The following is a 26849-nucleotide window of genomic DNA, read 5'->3' as shown; positions in this document are numbered from 1 at the left end:
AGGCACCGAAACTTCAAGCAGCCTCATCTGTCCGGCACAATCACAAGTTTTCCAAAGAGACAATAAACTCCTGGGGGTAAGGGGGGCAGAAGGCATCTTCTTTGTTGCCCTTCTGAGAATCTGCTGATTTTTAGACACAAAAACACTAGCCATGTGCTATAAAGCACAAAATGGAAGGTGAGAAGGAGGAAGTCAGTAAGCTAGACTGATATTTTCTAAAAGCTCCACGATAGAGCAATTGAAAAGGAAAACTTCTGAAACACAACAGCAGGATATATATGTTCCAGCTAAAAGAACAAATCCAGGTTGGGATATTGTTCATGGTAGATATCTTTTCATCTTTGCATGCTCGGCACTTAGCCAAGCCTGGTAAAGAGCAGTGACCGGGTACTTGCTGGAGAGATGAACAGATAAACTCTTGTCAGAATCTGGGCTCCACCCTAAAGCTTGTGTTATCTCATGCAAGGAGAAGACACTGTGACCAGTTCCACTGAGTTCTCATGAGAAAACTTAAGATGAAGGAGGTCACAGAAAACCAAATACCGCATGTTCTCACTCCTAAGTGGGAGTTGAACAATGAGAGCACATGGACACAGGGAGGGGAACATCGCACACCAGGGCCGGTCAGGGGTGGGGGTCTAGGAGAGGAATAGCAATAGGAAAAATACCTAATGTAGATGACGGGTTGATGGGTGCAGCAAACCACCATGGCACGTGTATACCTATGTAACAAGCCTGCGTGTTCTGCACATGTACCCCAGAACTTAAAGTATTAAAAAAAAAAAATGAGGGAGGCTGAGGACAAAAGATCAAGATTACATGAAATTTCACAACTTCCCACAGAAACAAGGACAGCTGGTCACTGTTTTGTTCTCTCTCCCTGGGCTCACAAAATTGGGGGGAATATGACAAGATACAGAAAGGTGGTTTGCCATTTTCTAGCGAAAATGAGTGGGGGAATACATAGGCATATATATACTCACACCCACAGCCCCTAAACTCTAAATCGCTGCGGGTTTAGCTCTGTTTTATTCAGGAGGAGGACTCAAAACGAGCACATTTTAGTTTTGTTTACTTTCCTGTTTTTTCTTGGATCCAGCTCCTACTGAGGTTGGCTATCAGGGTGGGTCCCAACTCAGTGTCCATGGGGCTTTATTGTCTTATCTTTATAAAAGGCTTTTCTCCCTGGGACAAGAGGCCCAGTGGCCTCATTTTCCTGCCTGAACTCTGCCCTGTGACTAAGCAAGAAGAAGCCACAGCAGTCAGCACCCAGAGTTTCCACTGTGTCATAAAAAGGAGACGTGGGTCTCCTGCCAGCATCAGACCCATTCCCTGACTCAGCACTCAATTTAGATATCACGTCCTACGTCTGCATCCAGAAAGCCCCCAGTGTGACGGATGCTCAGAATACATCTGCTGAATGAATGGACGAATGCTGTGATGATGAGAGGAGAGGTAGGCAAGGCTCAGACCACAGAAATGATCACAGGGTGGCCTGCAGTACTGAGTAAATGCAGTCATTATCAAGAACCTGACAAGGACTCCAGGGCTTGCCTAGCCTCTCAGCAGCGGATGGCCCTGAGCAGGCTGCCAAACTCTACTGGCCAAGTGTGCCCATCTGTAAAAGATAAATATCAATTGCAGAGGCTGAAAAAGATTTTTTTCATTGTTAGGAATGAAAGGCTATAGCCCAAGTCCAGAAACTGGGATGCTGTGTCACTTGCTCACCCTCACTGTAAAGGCTGGTGCCCACAAAGCCAGGAAAAGGTCAGGAAAAACCAGCCACGGATCTGAGACTTCCCAGCCTGCTCCTGGCAAAGAAGTCTTAGAAGGAACCCCAGCCTGGGAAGAGACCTGGATCCTGGATCCAGCTCTGCCAGTGGCATGCCATGAAATCAAGGTCAAGTCACTGTGTCTCAAGACTGCTGTTTCTCATTCGTAAAAGAAGGAGTTTGGGCGAAGTGGTTTCTAAGATCCCTTCCAGCCATGGCACCCAACAATCATAGGCTGCTTAAGAAATGTAGGCCGGGCGTGGTGGCTGAGGCCTGTAATCCCAGCACTTTGGGGGGCCAAGGTGGGTGGATCACCTGAAGTCAGGAGTTTGAGATCAGCCTGACCAACATGATGAAACCCCGTCTCTACTAAAAATACCAAAAATGACCTAAGTGTGATGGCGCACGCCTGTAATCCCAGCTCCTGAGGCGGCTGAGACACAAGAATCTCTTGAACCCGGAAGGCAGAGGTTGAAGTGAGCTGAGACTGCGCCGCTGCACTCCACCCTGGAGTGCAGCCTGGGTGACAGCGAGATTCTGTCTGAAGGAAAAAAAAAAAAAAAAAAAACACATAAACAGGAAAAGAAGTTCTGGCCAGATGAGAAGAAAGGTTAGTTGGAGTGAGAATAGAGGTTACCATGAATACTGAAAAGGCCACTATATATATATTTTTTTAAGAATTGATTTTATTAAGTGATCGATTGATTGAGACAGGGTCTTACTGTCCACCCAGGTTGGAGGGCAGTGGCCTGATCTCAGCTCATGCAAGCTATACCTCCCAGGTTCAAGGGATTCTCCCACCTCAGCCTCCCAAGTAACTGGGACCACAGGCATGCACCACTACGCCCAGCTAATTTTTGAATTTTTTGTAGAGATGGGGTCTCCCTATGTGGCTCAGGCAGGTCTCGAACTCCTGGGCTCAAGCAATTCGCCTGCCTCCCAAAGTGCTGGGATTATAGTTGTGAGCTACCATGCCCAGCCAGAATTAAATATTACTTCTTACGTTAAAATATGTAAATAGAATTAGATTTTGTTTCCTTTGTTTTGCTATCACCTTCCTCAGTATTGGCTGGAAAGATCTTTACTACATAGCAGATTGGCAATGGTCAAATGATGTGCGGATTTAATCTGGGGACTCAGGGGCCATCTTAGAGCCCGGGAGGGACCATTCAGACAAGCAAACTGGCGTGGACTCTGAGGAAGAGGTCTGGGAACTGTCTGAGAGGCATGCCACATCTATAAAAATCCTGTGGGTGGGGAAAACACACCCTGGCTTGAGGCAGCCACCAGGGCAGCAGCTCTGAGTCAGAGGGGGCCATCTCAAATGGCACTGCTTTCCACCTGGGCAGCCTTGCAGCCCCCACGGTAGGCTGCATGTTAGCAGGAGCTTGTTTACGCATAAAAACGAATAGTTCTCGGCCGGGCGCAGTGGCTCAAGCCTATAATCCCAGCACTTTGGGAGGCCGAGACGGGCAGATCACGAGGTCAGGAGATCGAGACCATCCTGGCTAACACAATGAAACCCCGTCTCTACTAAAAATACAAAAAAAAAAAATTAGCCGGGCGAGGTGGCGGGCGCCTGTAGTCCCAGCTACTCGGGAGGCTGAGGCAGGAGAATGGCGTAAACCCGGGAGGCGGAGCTTGCAGTGAGCCGAGATAGCGCCACTGCACTCCAGCCTGGGTGACAGAGCGAGACTCCGTCTCAAAAAAAAAAAAAAAAAAAAAAACGAATAGTTCTCTTATGCAATAGAGGGGTAAGGCAAACTAGTGATAACATTTTCTTTAAAAAAATACATAAATAAACAGGTTGGGTGTGGCAGCTCACGTCTGTGATCCCAACACTTTAGGAGGCTGAGGAGGGAGGATCACTTAAGGCCAGGAGTTCAAGACCAGCCTGGGCAACACAGCAAGACCCCATCTCCATGAAAAAAATTTTTTAATTAGCTAATCATGATGGTGGGTACCTGTTGTCCTAGCTACTCAGAGAGGCTGAGGCAGGAGGATCACCTGAGCCCAGGAGTTCAAGATTACAATGAGCTAGGATCATGCCATCGATCATGACAGCATGGGCAACAGAGTAAGACCCTGTCTCTTTAAAAAAAAAAAAAAAAAAGATACTTTTTCTATCTATTTATATCTATCTATCTATCAATTTATTTATAGAGATGGGGTGGGGTCTCACTACGTTGCCCACGCTAGAGTACAGTAGCTATTCAAAGGCATGATCCCACCACTGATCAGCATGAGAGTTTTGACATGCTCCATTTCTGACCTGCTCCATTTCTGACTTCCTTAGGCAACCTGGTGGTCCCCTGCTCCCAGGAGGTCACCATACTGATGCCGAACCGGCCACCTGATTAGCATAGCAGCATAGCGCACTACAGCCCAGAACTCCTGGGCTCAAGCGATCCTCCCGCCTCAGCCTCCCAAGTAGCTAGGACTACAGGAACATGCCAGCACGCCCACAAGAATAATTTTTCAAAAAAAAAAGTAACCACTTCTCACTGCAATTGACTTTCTGATGGGATTTTCATTCTATTCCTCCCCACGTCACTGTCCAGAGTAACAGAGAGTGGTTTTTGCTCGCCACAAAGTGGCTATTTGTCTTTTTTAAAAGCACAGTTCATCCCAAGAGGAAACTTACAAAGGAAGCAGGTGAAGACAAGAGTACCCAGTGAAAACACCATTGGCAGCCTCTGGCTCCAGCGGTGGCTCACCACCTCAGCTCAGCTCACACAAAGCAAGGTGAGGCTTTCAGGTGGTGCTTCCCTCTCCCACGTGGGGAGTATCTTAAATCAAAAGCAAGCAGACCAGTGGTTTTCAAACTGTGTTCTTGGAACTGTGAAGAACCCGAGGGAACCCTGTGGAGGAGTCTCAAGAAGGCCACAAGCTCAAGGGACAAGCTCCAAGCCTATACTCCCTCCCCATCAGTGCCTCTCTCATCTATTTTACAGATCTGGCTTTCACCTAAGAGTCCAATTAACAAAAAAGATCTCATGGCTAAAAAAAATAAAATAAAAACTTAGGTCATAAAGGACATTTACACTTTGTACGTGCTATTTCATTTAATTGTTTGCAACAGCCCTGTGAGGAAACCATGGCTAAACAGTTTTAGGATTGCAAGTGGCTACCTAGAACAGTCCATTCCAGAGCTGGATAGCACCAACCATTTTTCAAAGTTCTTCCTGAAACAACCGGCCTGGGCAAGGGGAGCAGCCAGGGATTTTAAAACAGACTTCAAAGACAACATCAACTATATGCAGTGTGAGGCCCCTGCTAAAACCCTGATTTTAACAAGCCACCAATAAAATGAATCTTTGAGACAAGCAAAACTTAGCATCACCCGGGCAACTTGATAACATTAAGAAATTATTATTAATGCCTCATCTCTTAGAGACACATTTTTAAGTATTTATAAGAAAAATGACATGCTGCCTGGGATTTTGTTGGGAGAGATGGGTGATCATTACATTATCCTCCCTGTTCTTCCACATGTGTGAAAGCCTTTTTCATTTTTCACTTTTTTAGAGCTGGGTCTGGTTCTGTCTCCCAGGCTGGAGCACAGTGGTACACTCATAGCTCACTGCAACCTCAAACTCTTGGGCTCAACCAATCCTCCCGCCTCAGCCTCCCGAATAGCTGGGGCTACAGGTAGTGTCCCTTTGCCCAGCTAATTTTTTTTTTTAATTTTTGTAGACACGTGGTTCTGCCGTGTTGCCCAGGCTGGTCTCGAACTCCTGGGCTCAAGGGATCCTCCTGCCTCGACCTCCTAAAGAGCTGGGATTACAGGTATAAGCCACCATGCCTAGCTCTTGAAAGTCTTTAATAGAATTTTAAAAGGAAGAAAGACAGGGAGGCAGAACAGTTCTTCCTTAAAATGAACTCAATTCCACCTCCAAGTAACTTCTGGCAATCAGCCCATGTTCAGCTTTCTGGGATCAAAAAGAATCAGGTCTTATCACATGCCCTGCACCATCTGAAAATGGGCAGCACCTAAGTCCCTCTAAGTCTCCTTTCCTCAAAAACAAACTCTTCCACCGGGCGCGGTGGCTCACGCCTGTAATCCCAGCACTTTGGGAGGCCAAGGCGGGCGGATCACGAGGTCAGGAGATCGAGACCATCCTGGCTAACACGGTGAAACCCCGTCTCTACTAAAAATACAAAAAATGAGCCGGGCATGGTGGTGCGTGCCTGTAGTCCCAGCTACTTGGAGGCTGAGGCAGGAGAATGGTGTGAACCCGGGAGGCGGGGCTTGCAGTGAGCCAAGATAGCGTCACTACACTCCAGCCTGGGCGACAAAGTGAGACTCCGTCTCAAAAAAACAAAAAAAAAAAAAACAAAAAAAAAACAACTCTTCAAGGTCCTTTTGGAACTGAACTCCTCACAGGTCACAGCAATGCCCTCCTTAAAAATGTGGGCTCCAGGACAAAAGGATTGTGAAGGTGTGTTTTGAGCAGCCCAGAGAAGCATGGGCCTCCTCATCCACTGCAGGCCTCTGCCTTGGGCATCTCTCACTTGAACACCAAGTATGGCCTATGCCCTGGGATGCCTCCTGATTCCATGCACAGGCTGTGAGTTTGTTCTCTACTCAGGGACAAGCTACCCCCAATTGCTCCAGAGGCGGCAGCAGCAGCTTGCTCCTGTCTCACCTAAATCATCTCCATCCTCACCAAAGCCCTGGTAGAATACTATTAGCCACTCTTCTACAGATGGGGAAGAGAAATCAGGCCCAGGAGGTTAAGCAACTTAAAGTCACAGAGCTTAGGAGTAAAGAGCAAAGATTTAAAGCCCAGTCTGTGGGGGTCCCCAAGAATAGACTCATGACATTCAGATGTCTCTAGTCCTGCAGCCTTGCTCCCTGGCTCCAAACCCACCAAGAATGCCCCCTGGGTCACTCATCCATGTCCTTCTCCTCCCAGGAGTAACGTAACACTCTGAAAGCAGAGGTCACCTTCCCTGCCTCCCAGCCCAGCACCTTTCAGGGGCTCAGCAAAGACTTGCCCAAAACTTAACCAGTCCCAGACCTGCAGCCGCCAAACCACCAGGATGGCTCTCCACACATCCTTCCAAGGCTCTCCCAGAAACCCCAACTGTGGCCCAAAGCCCAGTTCTCTTCACTCATTTCTAGTCTCTAGAGCAACTAAAAGAACAATAAGCACAAAACCAGACTTCACTATTGGCAAACCCCATAGGGGAAACGGGACCAGAGAAGACACACATCTATAAAACAATGACTACTGGCCCCAGAATCACATGTGACTATTTCAGCTGGTATCAGAATTCAAAAGGCTAGGGGCTGAGCACAGTGACTCACACCTCTAAACGCAGCACTTTGGGAGGCTGAAGCAGGTGGATCACGAGGTCAGGAGTTCAAGACCAGCCTGGCCAAGATAGTGAAACCCCATCTCTCCTAAAAATACAAAAATTAGCCAGGTGCAGTGGCAGGCACCTGTAATCCCAGTTACTCGGGAGGCTGAGGCAGGAGAATTGCTTGAACCCGGGGAACGAAGGTTGCACTGAACTGAGATTACACCACTGCACTCCAGCCTGAGCAACAGAGTGAGATGCCGTCTCAAAAAAAAAAAAAGGAAAGTTTAGGGTTTTGGTGCTCTGAATGAGAGGGCTAGGGGAAACGTAAAAAAATGATGGTATATGTTGATGTTCCAGTTTCATACATTAATGTTTTAATTTCCCAAAAATGTATTCCTCAGAACACTGATGTCACAAGATGCTCCGTGATAAAGGACTCTGTGGTTAAATCAGTTTGGGAAACACTGCCTAATAAAGCCACTCTAGTAGAGCCCCAAAGCACACTGGCTTAGCCCTCTCAAGGGGCCTGCAGAAAAGAACCTAGCACTGCCTGGATGCATTTGACCACAGAACCCTTTTAGGGCATAGCAGCACCAACATCCCAGCAAACGAGCAGTTAGAAGATGTTTCTTTGGGAAATGCTGATCTAGGCCTTTTGAAAGAAAGTCTCAATAGCCTTGTTATCCCGGATTTGAGACTGAAAAACCAAACCAATTCTGAACGGGATAAGGAGGAAGTATCCACAGAGCAGAAATAACGAACATACTTCAAGGCCTTTAGGGATGAAGATGTAAGTACTGAAAACACAAAGAAAATGTGTGAACATTCCTTGGCTGCCAGATATGAATACCACTAGGATTGTTTGGTTAACGTCTGGCCTTCAAAGAGTCACATGTAGGATGGGTGCGGTAGCTCATGTCAATAATGGATTGTTTGAGGCCAGGAGTTCGAGACCAGCCTGGGCAATATAGTGAGACCTTGTCTCTACTAAAAATAAAAAGAAATTAGCTGGGCATGGTGGCACATGCCTGTAGTACCAACTACTCAGGAGGCTGAGGTAGGAGGATTGCTTGAGCCCAGGAGGTTGAGGCTGCAGTAAGCCATGATCACGCCACTGCACTCAGCCCAAACAACAAAGCAAGACCCTGTCTCAAAAAGTAAGAGAGTCACAGATAACTACTGAACTGTCCTAAGACTTTCCAAACCATATCTGAAGGAAGAAAAAAAAATTTTTTTTTTTTTGTGAGAGAGTTTCGCTCTTGCTGCCCAGGCTAGAGTGCAATGGCGCAATCTCAGCTAACTGCAGCCTCTGCCTCATGGATTCAAGCAATTCTCCTGCCTCAGCCTCCCAAGTAGCTGGGATTGCAGGCACACACCACCACACCCAGCTATTTTTTGTATTTTTAGTAGAGATGGGGTTTCATCATGTTGGCCAGGCTGGTCTCAAACTCCTGGCCTCAGGTGATCCACCCGCCTCGGCCTCCCAAAGTGCTGGGATTACAGGCATGAGCCACTGCGCCTGGTCAAAAACAATTTTCAGAAGAAAAAAAGGAAAGAAAATGCTATCCACCCCCATGTCAGGGTGCTGTGAACAGTGTGGATTTTCTTAATTAAAACTCAAAGTAAGCAGTATGGTACCTTCTCAAAAAATTGAACATAGAATTACCATATGACCCAGCAAGTTCACTTCTGGGTATAAACCCAAAAGAGAAAGCAGGAACTCAAAGAGATATTTGTACACCCATGGTGTCATAGCAGCATTATTCACAATGGCCAAAAGATGAAGACAACTCAAGTATATCCATCAACAGGTAAAGAAAGAAATAAAATATAGAATATAATATATATAGGAATATTATTTGGCCTAAAAAAGGAATTTTGACACATACTACAACATGGATGAACCTTGAGGACTTTATGCTTAGAGAAGTAAGCCAGTCACAAAAAGACAAATCTGTATTGACTTCACTCATAAAAGATATCTAAAGTAGTCAAATTCTTAGAAACAGACAACTTGTGAGGCCAAGGCGGCCAGATGGCTTGAACCCAGGAGTTCAAGACTAGCCTGGGCAACATGGCAAAGCCCCATCTCTGAAAAAAAAAAATGCAAAAAATACAAAAACAAAAAATTCGCTGGGCATGGTGGCGGGTGCCTGTAGTCCCAGCTACTCGGGAGGCTGAGACTGGAGAATGGCGTGAACCTGGGAGGCGGAGCTTGCAGTGAGCCGAGATCGCTCCACTGCACTGCAGCCTGGACCACAGAACGAGACTCCATCTCAAAAAATAAAAAATAAATACAAAAAGGAGCTGGGTGTGGTGGCATGTGCCTGTAGTCCCTGCTACTCAGGAGGCTGAGGTGGGAAGATTGATTGAGCATGGGAGGTCGAGGCTGCAGTGAACCATGACTGTACCACTGCACTCCATGCACTCCAGCCTGAGCAACAGAGTGAGACCCCATCTCCAAAAAAAAAAAAAAAAAAAAAAAGAGAGAGAGAGAGAGAGAGAAAGAAAGAAGGAAGAAAGGAAGGAAGGAAGGAAGGAAGGAAGGAAGGAAGGAAGGAAGGAAGGAAACGAACGAACAGACAGAAAGTATTCATATAATGGTGACTGTCAAGGCCTAGGAGGCCATGTAGAGTTATTATTCAAAAGGTAGAGTTTCGATTTTGCAAGATGAAAAACTTCTAGGGATGGATGGTATTGATGTTTGCACAACAGTGTAAAAATACTTAATGCTGGCCGGTGCAGTGGCTCACGCCTGTAATCCCAGCACTTTGGGAGGCCAAGGCGGGCAGATCATTTGAAGAGAGGAGTTCAAGATCAGCCCGGCCAACATGGGGAAAACTTGTCTCTACTAAAAATACAAAAAAATTAGCCAGGCGTGGTGGCACATGCCCGTAGTCCCAGCCACTCGGGAGGCTGAGGCAGGAGAATTGCTGAAACTGGGGAGGCAGAGCTTGCAGTGAGCCGAGATCACGCTACTGTACTCCAGCCTGGGCGCCAGAGTGAGACTCCGTATCAAAAAAAAAAAAAAGGTTTAAATGGTAAATTTCATGTTATGTAAATTATTATCACAATTTTGTTTAAATCCTCAAAGTAAATGGGTTATGAGCCTTTTTGAAGTGTGAAATGAACGTCAAGGTCAACAGTCAACTAGGAATTATCCACCAAGGGTTTAGAGGGATAGACTGCCAACATGGGACACTCCAACCATCTCTGTTTGGTTTAAAATGCTTCTGTAGCTCTTTTGTGGAATGCAGTCTCAAAAAGATCAATAGAGATATACAGTTCAGAGGTATGCAATCTATCCCAGGTAAAAGGCGAAAAAAAATCCAATTTCCCCCCAGCACAATCCCATTTAAGATTCTTCCCTGCTGAACACACATAGCATCCCTACTGCCCAGGCCAACACGCAGCTCAGCCCTCTTTCTCTACGTCTGCTACTTCTGTGGCTCACAACTTCCCAGGGTTTCAGGAAATGACTGTAGAGCCCCCTCACACAAGGCAGAACATACAGGTGGTTGAAATGAGGTGGGACAAAAAATACTGAGACAATGGCCAGCAGCGGTGGCTCATGCCTATAATCTCAGCATTCTGGGAGGCTGAGGCAGGCGGATCACCTGAGGTCAGGAGTTCCGGACCAGCCTGGCCAAGATGGCAAAACCCCGCCTCTACTAAAAATACAAAAATTAGCTGGGGGTGGTGGTGCGTACCTGTAATCCCAGCTACTCAGGAAGCTGAGACAAAAGAATCACTTGAACCTGGGAGGCAGAGGTTTCAGTGAGCTGAGATTGCATCACTGCACTCCAGCCTGGGTGACAGAGTAAGGCTCCATCTCAAAAAAAAAAAAAAAAAAACTGAGACAAAATATTTATCCTACTCTGCTTACTTTTCCAGGAAATGGAAAGCCAGAGTATCAAAAACCACTCAACACTAACATTAAATCAGATTAACAGCAATCCTGATGTAGAGCTGGAAGGGCCCCCAAAATCGAGTCCAACCCAATCACCCAACCTCCTTGGACCAAATGGCACCTGGGAAGTGTTCAAAACCCCACAGGAATGAGCAAGTCCCCCATCAATGCTCAACCTCTTCTGTTTTGACTGTTGAACTGGGGAAAAAAAAAACAAAAAAACAAGCACCAGGAAGCTAAAAGGCTCTGCCAAGGTCAAGATTTTGCAGTTACGAGCAGATCTCCAGTTCAGGGCTTTTTTTTTTTTTTTTTTTTTTTTTTTTTTTTAAAGAAAAGTTCCTCAGTATTCTTTTGAGGGCATCAAGTTGACATTCAAATTCTATGTGTAGAAAGGGAATGACTCTCTACTCTTACAACAGCCAGTGTGGGTGCTCCACATGGCTCCTGGCAGCCAGCCCCACACCGCCAGTACCTGATGGGCAACCTTGGGGACTTCAGACATCAATGTCACACCACCTGCTTCCATCACAGACATACCGTGGGCGGTGATATCCATGTGTACATCTGGGGCTTGCTCAAGCCTTCCTCCTCTCCCACAGCCTCTGCCACCATGAGGTCACCACTTAGGAATCTGCATGTATATTTGAAGAGGATCTGGACAAGGATACATCATTCACTTTACACACAGCTGACTATTCATTCGTTCAACAAAAAGTTATTGCACACCCATCTTGTACCAGGCTCTATTCTGGGAATGAGGACTATAATAGCAAATTTGGTTCAGGGAGGACAGCTCTGACACCTGCTTGGCATAGTATACAAGGAGCTCCCACAGAACCTCAGAAACACCAGGAGATTCCCGGTTTTCTGGCTCTAAGGTTAGTTGCTGTCTACTACTGTCACTGTTGTGCTATATTGCTCAGGGTAACAAAATGCTCTTCCACTTTTCTTACCATGGATTGTCAAACAGCACAGTGAAGTAGTTAGTGTTTTCATTACTTTGTAGAGGAGATAAGCTCACAAGGATTAAAAACCTTGCTCAAGGTCTAAAACCTTGTAAAGTCTGATCATCACTACCTAGACCCACCGTCCCACTCCAGCAATGACGGCGTGTGCTAACTGTATTATTGCACAAAGGTGGCAATGCTTGGAGTGGACATTCATCTGCTCTTTTACCTGCGCAACATCGCTCCTGCTTGTCTTCCTTTACACAACTGCTCTGCCTCACTAAAAAACCCACATAGTATTGGAATGGGCTGCCAATCATAGTAGCCCATCATCTTACCCTGTGGTTCCACTGCTGGGCACAGGGCCAAAGCTGAGCCAGTCTTAGTCCTCTAGCCCTGGCCACAGTCACCGGGACTCACACAGACACATAACGCTGGCCAGACCAATCAGAATCCTCCCATGAGGTTTTCCTGGGCTGACTGGATAGAGCTCCCTTTCTTCCCTGGTCAGGGGCTGTGAACACGAACAGAGGGGCCTGAAGTCATGTTCAGACCCGTGGGAAAAGCCCACAGCATCGATCCAAGAGGTCAAATGTCCCAAAGGCCAGTTTCCACCATCCATCCAAAGGTTGTGGAATATTCTAAGTCAATACATTTCTCTTTTTCTACCTAAGATGGTCTGAGCTAAGTTTCTATCATTTTGCAATAAAGGTACCCTGAAATGATACAGATAAAATCTGCCCTTCACTTAGAAATCTCTTCTCACCCATTAATTTCAAATGCCTCTGCCACTTCCTCTCAAGTAACACAAAACAACCTAAATTAGCCATGCAGGGTGGCGTGTACCTGTAATCTCAGCTGCTAAGGAGGCTGAGGCAGGAGGATGGCTTGAGCTCAGGAGTTTGAGGCTGCAGTGAGCTATGATTGCACCACTGCACTCCACTGTGTCTAAAAAAATAAGTAAATAAACAAACAAAAGAACCAAAAGAAAAACTACAACAGCTGGAGCTTTTACTTATATCCCTTGCCCTGCTGACCCTCCAGGGTAGAGGGGATGAAGAAAAGGTGGCTGGTACCTGAAGGAAGTAGAGAGAGAACAAAAGGCCCAGGCAACCTCTACTGAATAATAAATAACCTACACCTGACAATCAGCACTCAACTGCACTAGTCCCACTGGAAAAGCCTGGCAGGGTTATTTCCTTGGGAGAAAAAAAAAAAAAAAAACTTCCAGCTCTAACTTCTGACAGTGTACAATGCCTAAATTCAAACCCCTCCTCAGCCTAGCCATCAAGGTCCTCCAGATTACCTCTGCATCCCCATCTCCATTCCACCCAGAGCCAAGGCCAATGCCCTGCTCTGCTCAGGCTAGGTAAACACACGGCTCCTCTCTACAGCTCAGCCTCTGCTGCCCACACGTCCTCCCTCCATCCCTCCAGGCATTCAGAGCTTCGCTTCAACACCAAGTCCCAGCACATTCGCGAAGCTCTCCTCAGCTTCTGCAGCAGATGCTGCGGGCTCCACTCTCTTAAGTTTGATGAAGCAAGTGAGTCAGTTCACTAAGAAAGTAAAGAGGAGGCACGGGAGGTGTGGGGAGTGGGAACGATAAGGAAACATTAGGCACTGAGCACGGGAGAGGTCCAGCGGGCACTCACCGAGTTCTGCCATTTCTGCCTCCCAAGAGAGGCCTGGTGGGAATGACTTGAGGAGTCCCACATTTAGATGGTAATGAAAGCCACTAGAGGTGAATGAGAGTATCTGGGGAAAGTATGTAGCATATTGAGTTTTTAATACAAGAAAAAGCTTATTTGTGCATCTGTATCAGTTGATCTGTCTCATAATGTCACTCTCATGAGTGTCCCATTCCCCCAACAAGGTGGCAAGCTACGGGCTAGAATTACATCCTGTGTACCCCGGCCCCTATCTATACCCCAGCCCCACCTGGTGACAGAGGCAGGCAGTGTAGCACCATTAGCCCATCTTACAGATGAAGATACTGAGGCTCACTCCAGGGGCATGGAGTTGAGAATCCTCAAGGGAAAAAACCCAGGTGTTTCCCTGAATCAAAGAGAAAAAACAAAGGACTGCATGGGGCTCCAAGTGACCACGCTAGACTCGGTTACTGGGAAAAACAAGAGACCCAACTAAGCCACTCAGAAGTAAACAATTCTGTCCTCCCCCTACCACCAGCTGGGGCAAAGGTGTTCACTTGTTCCCTACAGATCTACATATCAAATCCAGGACAAGAGAAAGCTACGTAATTTCAGAGTCCCCCAGTGACTGGAAATGTCCTGAAGTTGTAGTGGGAAGGCCTAACCAGGGAACAGGAAAAACCACCCCTAGACAAGGAATCAGGAGCACTGGGCTTGGCCTTGACTCCAGCACTTTTCTGCACTGTGACTTCTTCCTTACAGACAGGGCCCTGGAACTAAATGACATGAAGATCATAAGACACCACTCATCTCCCTGGGGCTGCCACGGAGTCAATGAGATATGAAGATAGGACACAAAATCCTGACCACAACACTGTGTGCCTCCTAGTTGCTCCACACCCCCAGGCCTGAGCATGGTGGGTTATGAATGTTTGGGGATCTAACTCAGCAAGAGTTGCCCCGATGGGTTGGGTTTGCTCACCTGCCCACCAGCACCCAGGCATGTGTCCTCCCCAGTTTCCTTCCAGTTCCAGGCCCCATGTGGTAGGCTGCTGCCAGTGCAGACTCCCTCAGCACCCAAGTGCCAGTGGGGGATGGGCACTCTGGACCAGGAGCCCACACAAGGTGTCCATCAAGGAAGCTCCAGAGAGACGGTGCCAAAGCAGCACCCATTGATGCTAAGGATCCTAGGGAGCCAGCTGGTTCCTCTCTCAGGCTCCGCAATGGCCTCGAACTGAGGCCAATTCACACCCAGAGCTGCCGCCCAGAGCACAGAGTGGAAATCACTCAGGAGTGGAAGGAGGCAGGACCAAGTGCTGGATTTTCCTGACTATGACTCCTCAAGGAAGAAGACTTCCATTCCTTCAGCCAGAGCCACTCTCATGCACTGAGCTTTGACCATAAGAAACACTTCCTAGCTAAAAGAAAAAAAAGCGAAAAACTGGAGACCTGTAACACAGCAATTCACCCTTCACAAAGGAGCCCCCCCCCACCCCCACCCCAGGGGCAGTGGCTCACTCCTGTAGTCCCAACACTTTTGGGAGGCAGAGGCAAGCAGATCGCTTGAACTCAGGAGTTCGAGACCATCCTGGACAACATGGAGAAACCCCATCTCTGCAAAATATACAAAAATTAGCTGGTGTGGTGGCATGTTCCTGTGGTCCCAGCTACTTGGGGGGGCTGAGGCAGGAGGATGGCTTGAGACTGGGAGGCGGAGGCTGCAGTGAGCCGAGACTGTGCCACTGCACTCCAGCCTGGGTGACACAGTGAGACCCTGTCTCAAAAAAAAAAAAAAAAAAGCCCCCAACACGCCACTGTTTGCTGACACACCATGTCACCTTCTCCGCCAGGGGCTTCAGGTGGCATCTTGCCATACCAAATGCTGTCCTAACTTTTTTCTTTCTTTTTCTTGAGACGGAGTCTTGCTCTGTCACCCAGGCTGGAATGCAGTGGCACCATGTCGGCTCACTGCAACCTCCACTTCCCAGAGTCAAGTGATTCTCCTGCTTCAGCCTCCCAAGTAGCTGGGACTACAGGCGCCCGCCACCACGCCCAGCTAATTTTTGTATTTTTAGTACAAACGGGGTTTCACCATGTTGGCCAGGCTGGTCTCGAACTCCTGGCCTTAAGTGATCTGCCTGCCTCAGCCTCCCAAAGTGCTGGGATTACAGGCATGAGCCACCACATCCAGCCAACTTTTTTTTAATGTATTAAATAAAATGAACTTAACTTCTCCTTGAAAATTATTTTTCTAAGGATTTCATGACCCTCTCCAAAGTCACAGAACTCTGCATTGTGGTAAAACTGGGGTCTGAAATCAATGCCTGAGGGGATAAAATCCAAACCCTAATCTCTGCCTTCCTTAGAGGTCACAACTAGCTCCTGGAACTTCAGCCCCATGAGGCCCCACATTCTCCACCAGGCACGGAAAGGATGAGACCTAATTAATGGCAATTGATCCATCAATCAATCTATTCTCAGAGATTAAGGTGAGCATTGATTCACATGCTTCCAAACGCAGACTTCTAGCCTGTACTCTTAACTTCTGTGCTTCCTAGGAAAGACTTCCAGAAACAGATCTTAACTTCTTCCTTCAGAGATAGATTAGATACACAGATACAATTAAAAAAAAAAAATTACTTTGTTGGGATCCCCTCTGTCCTTGTCCTCATGGCCACATCTGACAGTCCCTTCCTAGCATCTCCCAAAGCACTATCCCAGGAAAGGATTAGGTTTGCCCAGCAACTCTGACATGACCACAACTGGGGGGAAAGAATGCAGGTTTGACGGACAGAGATGCAAGTCAGAAGCTCAAAGTGGAGACAGGAGGACCACCAATGAAATGACCTGCTGTGTGGCCAGCAGTTTAGTCTCTCTGCCAGTTTCCTGCAGCTATAAAAAGTGAGGTTAAGATGGCCAATATAAGAGAGCTGTTACCAGGAACGGCTTATAAAATCATTCCCTTAATAAGTGGAGCTTTTAAACAGCCAAATAAACGGGTCCCATCAGCCTTTGACCTTCAAGTTGCTAAGGGCAATTTCTCAGCCCTCTCGGTTCACTTGTTTTTCTTTTATACATATATCTTTATTTATTTTTACTGTACCTATCGATTCACTGTTAAAACAAGGACAAGACCTAGAAAGATGGCACTTTGTTTCCTGGCTCTGAACAAGTTCAAACAATAGGTTATAATTCAAAATTCCTGGTCCCCAATACTTTCTGGGCATTTTAACCACTCCAAGTCAGAGTTTTCTCTCTGGCAAAGAATAACAGAAAGCTCACATAGTGGCAACGACAATTGAACGTGACAAGGCAGAGTGCCTGCCACAATAATAGATGCCCAATAAATGCTTGTTCTCTTCCTCCCTCAGTGCCATGTCTTCTTCCTCCAGCTGCCTTGTCTGAAAGGCTGGCTCCACACTCCGCGACCAGACCAGGACAAGCCTACCACTTGTCAGAAACTCCCGCCAGTATCCGTTCTTGCCCCGAAACACACACTTACAAATCAGTCATCCCCAAGACCAAGGACACAGGGGTTCCAAAAGGCACCCCCAAGGGAACCAGTCACCAGCCTTCCTCCTTAAGCAGCTCGGTGCTCTCAGGGAGGGAACTTAGCCCCAACAGCCACTACTAGGATTTTCCCATGGTGCAATGCAACTTCCCCAACTTTTCAGGGCCCACAGTTTCCAAAGAAACCCAGGCAGGCATTGTGCACAATCAGCCACAAGTCCGGGCGAGACTGGGCTCTGAGCAGAGAAAAGGGAGCTGGGACAGCCAGAAAATGAAAAGGCAGCGGTGGCCCCGGCACAGGATGGCAGGCACCAAAATTTAAGAGTATGGGTCCTGGCCCAGGTCCCATTCTTTTAGACGTTATCCTTGGTTAAAGGCTAGCACAGGGTCCCAGAAGACTAGCGGGTGGTTAGGAGCCTCACAAAAGGGACTGATGAACATCCTTCGAGGTACCCCCTACCCGCTACTGGACCTGGTGGCCCCCGGGGACCCTGCCGCCGAGGCACCTGAGGGTGAAGGCCCTCAGCTGGGGGCATTGTTCACAGCGAACGGCGGGACTTGGGGAGGCGGCGGGACTTTGGGGTCCGCGCACCGCCGCCTCCCCAGCTGGGCTAGAGGAACGAGTCCACCAAGGCCATCGCCAGGTGGAGCGGCGGCCCCGGCGAGGTCCCCCTCCGCCAGCAGGAGGGAGAAGCGGAGGGCGCGTCCCAGAGGCGGGGGCCGAGGGTCTGCCACTCACCCGCTCCTTCCGCGGGCTGCGGCGGCCCGACGACGCCGTTCAGGTAGAGAATGGGCAGCAGGTGAGGCTGCGTCTTCTCCAGCGCCGCCCGCAGGTCCTGGAAGTGGTCCCGCTCCTTGGCCAGGAGCAGCTTGAGCAGCAGCTCCGCCTTGGCGCCTCCCGCCTCCTCGTCCAGCTGCCGCCGCTCGCCGGGACTGAGCGCTCCCGCGGCCTCGAGCAGCCCGAGCACGGCTTCCACCTCCGTCATGGCCTGGGCCAGGCTCTGCTGACACTGGGCGAGCAGCTCCCGGCGCTGGGGCTCCATGGTGGCGGGCTGCGCCGCCCCGCCCCGCCGGACGCCTCCCGGGCCCCCCGAGGCCGGCGGGCGGGCGGGCGAGCGCCTCGGCAGCAGCCCTAGCGCGCCGGGAGCCGCGAGGCGGCGGGAGCCATGGGCTGGGGCCGGGGCCTGGGCGGGCTGGGGGCCCGGGGCGGCGGGCGGCGCTCAGCAGCGGCCGCCTCCCGGGCTCCGGAGCGCAGCCATGTTGGCTGCCGCGGCGGCGGGACTGGAAGAGGAGGAGGAGGAGACGCAGGAGGAGAAGGAGGAGGCGGAGGTGGGGACGGCGGCCGGGGCGCGCCCCGAGGCCGGGCTCCAGCCGGGCATGCTCCCCCTCCCCCTCAGCCTCCGCGCGCGCCGCCCGCCCCGCGAGAAAACTCGCCCCGAAAGCCGGGCCGCGCGCCGCCCCCGGAGCGAGACTACAACTCCCGGGAGAAAGTCGCCTGGGCAGTGTTCCCCGGGCCCCCGACGGCTCCGACCCGGCTCGGAGGCTGCCTCGGCCCCCGTGCACCCCGGTCCGGTTCACCGGGGCCCCGCAGCCGCCGTCCGCTCCGCCATAGCCCCAGCCCCGCCGCCGCCGGCCGGTCCCTCCTCTCTCCCCTCCCCAGGCCGTCCCTCCGGGAGGTGGCAGCAGCGGAGGAGGGGACGGGCGGAGGGGGGGACGGGCGGAGGGGAGGGGTCCCCGCCCCCGGCCCGCCCGCTAGGCGGGGACGCGGCGCCGGCTGGTTCCCGGTCCCCCGAGGCCCAGGCGCAGCCGGAGGTGGGGGACGCGGAGTCAGGCTGGGCACGCGGCCAGCCCACAAGCTGCTGGAGACCCCCTCATACAAATCTTGCCCCCAATCCAGTGGGTCCTAAACTGAGAACTCCAAATTAAAGCCTGGAGACGAATGGTGGGGAAGGTTTCCCCTAAATTTGGACATCTCCAGATTACCACCTCCGCCGAATCCATGAGGCTTTTCCTCTCCAAGGAGCACCTAAGTGGAGAATTTCCCAATAAAATCGCCTCAACTGCGGTAAATAGGCTGTTCCCCGCGCCAGCATTTGAGAAGAGCTGCTCCCAAAGTCTAAAGGAGTTGGGATGTTGGCAGGAGGGTGTGTCGCTGGATGAGGAAGAGAAAGGTGGGCATCTGCGGTGCAGTCCTTGGTCTTTCTGGCAAGTGGGGCGCTCTCCCCCTAAATGTCTCAGAGGGAGACAAATCAGCGGACTACCTTGCTTCCTTTGATGACCTGGAAAGGGCCTGCAGTCCCCCTTAAAGCCCAAGAATGTCTCCTCTTCCACGACAGCCCAGCCGTTTGTGGACACATACTGCTTACCTCCCTGACTGCAGGACAAGGTCCTTCAAAGCTAGAACCCTGACTGCGCTCAGTGACCCCGCAGTGCTCCTCTGTCCATTTCAAACATCTGCGATGGAATGAGTGGATCTCGCTGGGGGTGGGGGCCACTTTGTCTACCCACACTGCCAGTCCCAGCCACATGCCTCCCCTCTTCCCTGAAAAAGCAACGTCTTCTTAGTCTGCTTCTTCAAGGGGAGAAGTCGTTTTTATTTATGGAAACGAACTCATTATATGGTAGAAAGAACAAGAGTATCAGAATTTGCACTTTGGATTTGGACTCCCCTCTGAGCAGCTGCACAAGGTGGAACAAAGCAATAACCCTTGCCGATGTGTTTTGTCCTCAGGAGAAATGGTGGAGGAAGAATGTATTAGATGAGGGGTTCTTAGCCTTGGCTTCATGAATAAGCTTAAGGATGTCAATGAAGCTTTTGACATGATCTCAACTTTTTTGTGAACATTTATGTATTTTACTGGGAAGAGGTCCATAGAGTTATCAAGTTCTTTAAGGCCTCCAGAGGGACCCCAATATGGCAGAACTGAACTATTTAAAGATACCTTCCTGCTCCGGTAGTCTGACCCTCTATGGCTAAGCAAGGTTTTAAGGGAGTGGAAGGCTGGCCATTGCACAGTATCAGGGTTCCAGACAGGCTCCCTGACTCTTCCCTCCCACTCCTGCTCCTGAGATACAGTTCTTCTTTCTGGCTGCCAGTTCCCTTTGGGCAACTCCAGAGCTTAAATCATCTGCAAGGCAGTCACCTTTCAGGCACCTTTCACCTGGCACTTGTATTCTTAGCTGGATGAACTAGAAAGCTAGGTGAAGGAAGGAAGGCGAAAGTAGAGGAAGGGGAAAAGAGGAAAAGTTGGGGACTAATTTGGCTTATGATTAGAAGCATATTTTTTAGCCAGGTGAAGTGGCTCACACCTGTAATCCCAGCACTTTGGGAGGCTGAGGTAGGCGGATTGCCTGTGCTCAGGAGTTGGAGACCAGCCTGGCCAACATGGTAAAACCCTGTCTCTACCAAAAATATAAAAATTTAGCCAGGCATGATGGTGCATGCCTGTAATCCCAGCTATTCGGGAGGCTGAGGCAGGAGAATTGCTTGAACTCGGGAGGTGGAGGTTGCAGTGAGCTGAGACTGCACCACTGCACTCCAGCCTGGGTGACAGAGCAAGACTCCGTCTCAAAAAACAAACAAACAAACAAACAAAAAAACATATTTTTTAAGACAGAGTCTCTCTCTTTCACCCAGGCTGGATTGCAATGAGGCAAACACAGCTCACTGCAGCCTCAATATCTTGGGCTCGGGCAACTATCCTGCCTCAGCCTCCCAAGTAGCTGGGACCATAGGTGCTTGACACCACACCTGGCTAATTTTTCTAATATTTTGTAGACACAGGGTCTTGCCACATTGTCCAGGCTGGTCTTGAACTCCTGGGCTTAAGTTATCCTCCCACCTTTGTCCCCCAAAGTTCTGGGATTACAGATGTTAGTCACCACCTGGACCAATTTTAGGATTCCTTTAGCCAGTGACCTTGGTGTGACCTTGTACTTCTGCAGCATTTTATACCTTCTGGGGCACACCCTTGTAGTGGCTTGAATTGTGTTTCCCCAAAAGATATGTTCAAGTCCTAACTCCCAGTACCTGTGAATGTGACTTATTTAGAATAGGGTCTTTGCAGATGTAATCAAGTTCACATGAGGTCATACTGGATTAGGGCAGGTCCTCATCCGGTAACTGGTGTTCTTATTAGAATAGGGAAATTTGGATGCAGAGACACAGAGAAAATGCCACGTGAAGATGGATCAGAGACTGAAATGATGCAGCCACAAGCCGAGGAATGTGAAGAATGGGTGGCCACCACCAGAAGCTAGGGGAGACGCCGGCACAGATTCTCCCTGAGAGCCTCCAGAAGAAACCAACCCTACAACACCTGGATTTCAGACTTCTGACCTTCAGAAGTGTGAGCCAATAAAACAACTGCAGTGGAGTCAGTGGTTCTTGTTTTAAGCCACCCAGTTTGTGGTCATTGGTTATGGCAGTCCTAAGAAACTCAAACTCGAATCATCACAGTGGGGAGGTGAGAAGGACAAAGACTGGGGTCTTTATTTTACAAATCACCCTATCACTTCACTCTGCTGCTGCCTAAGGACATCTCTGTAGATTTACTCACCTTTCCTACTTTCTTCCAGTCTTAGAAAAAGAGAGCTGCTCGTCTTTGAGGAGAGCCCTTCCATGCTCTGGATATAATCTGTGTATCCCTCTCCTCCCCCCGACACATGCGCTCACATACAGTGGGCTTCTGCTTTGGTTTGGGCCCCTTCTCATTTGTCAAAAACAGGTTTGAGTCTCCTCATTCTCAAGGGTCCTCCCTTTCCTCTCACGTCTCCTGCAGAAACAATCATTGCTTGACATTGGGACCTCCACATCTCATAGACTGCTTACTGCTTGGTTGGTGCTTTACAATCAGCTTCTTTTTTTTTTAATTTTTTTTTAATTATTGCATTTGTTTGCTTTTTTTAAAATTTATTTTATTTGTTTTTCTGGAGACAGAGTCTCACTTTGTCACCCAGGCTGGAGTGCAGTGGCGTGATTTCAGCTCACTGCAACCTCCACCTCCCGGGTTCAAGCGATTCTCCTGCCTCAGCCTCCCGAGTAGCTGGAACTACAGGTGCATGCCACTATGCCCAGCTAATTTTTGTATTTTTAGTAGAGACGGGGTTTCGCCATGTTGGCCAAGCTGGTCTCGAACTCCTGACCTCAGGTGATCCACCCACCTTGGCCTCCCAAAGTACTGGGATTACAGGCATGAGCCACTGTACCCAGCCTATTTATTTATTTTATTTATTTATTAGAGACAGGGTCTTGCTCTGTCACCCAGGCTGGAGTGCAGTGGGCTCACTGCAACCTCTGCCTCCCAGGCTCAAGTGATTCTCCTGCCTCAGCCTCCTGAGTAGCTGGGATTACAGGTGTGTATGACCACACCTGGCTACATTTTTTTTTTTTTTTTTTTTTTTTTTTGAGACGGAGTTTCACTCTTGTTGCCCAGGTTGGAGTGCAATGGCATGATCTTGGCTCACTGCAACCTCCACCTCCCAGGTTCAAGCTATTCTCCTGCTTCAGCCTCCTCAGTAGCTGGGATTACAGGCATGCACCACCACACCCAGCTAATTTTGTAATTTTAGTAGAGACAGGGTTTCTCCATGTTGGTCAGGCTGGTCTTGAACTCCCGACCTCAGGTGATCTGCCCTCCTTAGCCTCCCAAAGTGCTGGGATTATAGGTGTGAGCCACCACTACTGGCCTTAATTTTTGTATTTTTAGTAGAAACATGGTTTCACCATGTTGGCCAAGCTGGTCTTGAACTCCTAGCCTCAAGAGATCCACCTCTTGGGCCTCCCACAGTGCTGGATTACAGGCATAAGCCACTGTGCCCTGCCCTATTTATTTATTTTTAGAGATAGATTCTTACTCTGTCTCCCAGTCTGGAGTACAGTGGCACCATCATACCTCACTACAGCCTCCAACTCCTCAAGTGATCCTCCCACCTCAGCCTCCCAAGTAGCTGAGACTGCAGACACCATCATCATACCTAGGTATTTTTTAATTTTAATTTTTATTTATTTATTTATTTATTTATTTTGAGACAGAGTCTTGCTCTGTCACCCAGGCTGGAGTGCAGTTGCACAATCTCAGCTCACTGCAAGTTCCATCTCCCGGGTTCACACCATTCTCCTGCCTCAGCCTCCCAAGTAGCTAGGACAACAGGCGCCTGCCACCACGCCCGGCTAATTTTTTGTATTTTTAGTAGAGACGGGGTTTCACCATGTTAGCCAGGATGGTCTCGATCTCCTGACCTCATGATCCACCCGCCTCGGCCTCCCATAGTGCTGGGATACAGGCGTAAGCCACCGCGCTTGGCCTATTTTTATTTTTGTAGAGACAGTCCTGTTATATTGCCCAGGCTAGGCTCAAACTCCTGGCCTCAAGCTATCCTCCTGCCTTGGCCTCCCAAAGTGCTGGGATTACAGACATGAGCCACCATGCCCCGCCTATAATCAGGCTTTTGAGCACAACTCCCCATAGAAAACTGTTGTCTCCCATCCTGATGCCACCTCCAGGCCTTTCCTTCATACCTCCTCTACTGTCAACTCTGCTGGGCTTCATCCACTGGGGACATCTTGTTGCCCCACCTTCCTCTCCCTCCCGCCTGGCTCCTTTCTCTCTAGGGTTGACTCTTCAATCCTCTTCTGTCCCCATGCTCCTTCCCTCCTGGAGGGGAGCTGGACGGAAATGAGCTCAGTGCCCAGCTCGGACACTCACTGGCTGTGTGTCCTGGGGCTAGGTACTATACTTCCTGGAGCATCCATTTCTGCATCTCTAAAGTGGCAATAAATATCACCCTTTGGTAGGGTTATTAGGAGAATTAAATGCTAGGACTTATACAAAGCCCTCCACAATGCCTGGTGTCTGGCAGGCATATAAACTCCCTAATGTTAGAGCAGGCAACTCCTGTAGGTCAGAATGCCTGATTGAAATGCCGGCTTGGCAACTTACAAGCTGAGTAATGTTGGGTAAACCTCCAATTGCCTCGCTTTCCTCCTGTGTGAAATAGGGATGTCAATAATAGTATCAAAGGAACTAGTGCTCAATCCATGGTAAGTACCATTGTTCTTTTGGCTTCCCTCTGAGAAGAAAGGCTCCACAGCATGTAGCAACAGGTTTTGAACAGATGTTTTTAGTTTCATGAATGAATGGTTGTGGACTCTAGCTGAAAGATTTCCATTTAGCATGTCTTCAGATAGCGAGGGCAGGGGCCCCCAGGACCTTGTTCTCTGCCATATCTCCATAGCACTGTACCAGGCATGTGGTAGGTGCTCAATAGATAGTCTTTTTAATTAACAGGTGAACATATGAATGAATGAATAAACTAAAGAGCTTTGCATTGAGGCCCTACTTCAAAATAATATCAATTAAAAATGGGAAGATGGGGAAGGAAAGCGCCTCAAAAAGGAGAAGTGGCTGGGCGCCATGGCTCACACCTGTAATCCCAGCACTTTGGAAGGCTGAGGCGGGATTGCTTGAGCCCAGAAGTTTGAGACCAGCCTGAGCAACATAGTGAGACCAGTGTCTATAAAAAATTAAAAAAGAGAAGCATCAGAAGCCAAATGAGAGAAGGTCACAAATTCTCTCTGGTGCCGCAGGAAAGGGGTGGCAGGTTGGGAACTTCATGCATGGACCATGAACTCTGCCCACTGCAGAGTGGCCACTGCTGGGATGCTAAGCACCAGGAGCTCCACCCTGTCTTGCTTTGACCTACTGACAAACTTGGCCTACCAGGCCACACTGCTCTTCCCAGCTGCTCAGGTGACTAAGGAGGATTACTTGAACCCAAGTTCGAGGCCAAATGGGGTAACACAGTGAGACTCTGCCTCTAAAATATTTTCTTTGGGTAATGAAAAAGAAAAAAGATACCCTTGCTCAGAAATTCAGACCTAAACTGATGGAACCAAGGCAAATATAGCCCTGAGGGCACAGCCCCTCAAGCCTTCTGCAAGCACAGTGCTGTCTGGGAGCATTAACTCTTTGAGCCCATTCTTCACATTTCAGCTTAGATGTTAACCTGCTTTAGGAAGCCATACATGCCTTACCAATCTCCTTGAAAAGGGTTTGGTATCTCTGCTACATGCTCTCATTGCAACTTTTTACTCCATTTATTAAGGTTTATCAGCGTGTTGTTTTTTTTTTTTTTCTTTTTAATTTTTGGTTTTTTGGTTTTTTTTGAAATGGAGTCTCGCTCTTGTTCCGCAGGCTGGAGTGCAATGGCGCCATCTCAGCTCACTGCAACCTCCGCCTCCTGGGTTCAAGCGATTCTCCTGCTTCCTACCTCAGCCTTCCAAGTACCTGGGATTACAGGTGCCCACCACCACACTCAGCTAATTTTTGTTTTTTTAGTACAGGTGGGGTTTCACTCTGTTGGCCAGCTAGTCTCAAACTCCTGACTTCAGGTGATCCACCCACCTCAGCCTCCCAAAAGTGCTGGGATTACAGGTGTGAGCCACTGTGCCCGGTTTATCAGCGTAATCCCAGCTACTTGGGAGGCTGAGGCAGGAGAATTGCTTGAACCTGAGGGGAGGAGGTTGCAGTGAGGAGAGATCATGTCACTGCACTCCAGCCCGGGCGACAGAGTGAGACTCTGTCTTAAAAGAAAAAAAAAAAAAATTATGTTTGTTTTCTATATTCCTGTGATAAACAGAATATCTCCCCTTCCAAGCTCCCAAAAGGCAACCATGCTCCAGTCCCTGGAACCTGTGAAGATGTTTTGTTATATGGCTACAGGGACTTAACAGATGTTATTAAAGTTCTGGACTTTAAAATAGGGAGAGTAGGTCGGGCTCGGTGGCTCACGCCTGTAATCCTAGCACTTTGGGAGGCTGAAGTAGGTGGATCACCTGAGGTCAGGAGTTCAAGACCAGCCTGGCCAACGTGGTGAAACCCCATCTCTACTAAAAATACAAAAATTAGCTGGGCATGGTGGCACGTGCCTGTAATCCCAGCTACTTGGGAGGCTGAGGCAGGAGAATTGCTTGAACCTGGGAGGCAGAGGTTGCAGTGAGCTGAGATCGTACCACTGCACTCCAGCCTGGGTGACAGAGCGAGACTCTGTCTCCAAGAAAATAAAAATAAAAATAAAATAAAATAAAATAAAAAAGGGCAAGTAGGCTGGGCATGGTGGCTCACACCTGTAATCCCAGCACTTTGGGAGGCTGAGGTGGGTGGATCACCTGAGGTCAGGAGTTTGAGACCAGCCTGGCCAACATGGAGAAACCCCCGTCTCTACTAAAATCACAAAATTATCCGAGTATGGTGGTGCATGCCTGTAATCCCAGCTACTTGGGAGGCTGAGGCAGGAGAATCACTTGAACCTGGGAGGTGGAGGTTGCAGTGAGCCAAGATCACGCCATTGTTCTCCAGCCTGGGCAATAAGAGTGAAACTCCATCTCAAAAAAAGAAAGAAAAAAAAGGAAAAAATAAATAAAATAAAATAGGGAGAGTATCCTCAAGTATCCAGGCAGGCACAATCTAATCTGATCATGTGAGCTCTTAAAAGCAGAGAATTTCCTCCACCTGGAGGCAGTAGAAAGGGAAGTGAGAGAGATTCCAAGCATGAGAAGGATCTGACTGGTCAGTCCTGGCTCTGAGATGGAGGGGCCCACGTGCAAGGAGCTAAGAGTGGTCCCCAGCTGACAGCCAGCAAGGAGCCAGGAACCTCACTCTTACAATCACAAGGAACTGGATTCTGGCAACAACTGAATGAGCTTGGAAGTGGATTCTTCCCAGAGCCCTGGGTAAGATCCCAGCAACTA

At 49.0% G+C, this 26849-nt stretch overlaps 1 protein-coding gene and 1 long non-coding RNA gene across 5 annotated transcripts in view; one reads left to right on the top strand and one right to left on the bottom strand.

Annotated features, from left to right (window-relative positions):
* DLG5 (discs large MAGUK scaffold protein 5) overlaps window positions 1-18382 on the bottom strand; it is a 135451-nt gene extending 117069 nt beyond the window's left edge. The window contains exon 1 of one of the 3 annotated variants that reach the window (XM_050803329.1): window positions 17838-18382. In XM_050803329.1, coding sequence (XP_050659286.1) covers window positions 17838-18141 — 304 coding nt within the window. In that variant the 5' untranslated portion in view covers window positions 18142-18382. The remainder of the gene's footprint in view (window positions 1-17837) is intronic. The other 2 variants (XM_050803327.1, XM_050803328.1) reach the window with 2 other exon arrangements.
* On the top strand, window positions 17781-21474 carry LOC126962497 (uncharacterized). Of its 2 annotated transcripts, none has more exons than XR_007728711.1 (2): window positions 17781-17898; window positions 21238-21474. It is a non-coding gene; the product is annotated as an uncharacterized LOC126962497 (long non-coding RNA). The 2 variants fall into 2 exon arrangements; XR_007728710.1 differs by lacking the exon at window positions 17781-17898 and adding an exon at window positions 18728-19786.
* Window positions 21475-26849: the final 5375 nt, after the last annotated feature.

The sequence above is a fragment of the Macaca thibetana genome, chromosome 9, assembly GCF_024542745.1.
Source record: "Macaca thibetana thibetana isolate TM-01 chromosome 9, ASM2454274v1, whole genome shotgun sequence".
Classification (NCBI taxonomy): Eukaryota; Metazoa; Chordata; class Mammalia; order Primates; family Cercopithecidae; genus Macaca; species Macaca thibetana.
The sequence above is the reverse complement of the archived record's forward strand: the minus strand, read 5'-3'. Positions and strand labels throughout refer to the sequence as shown.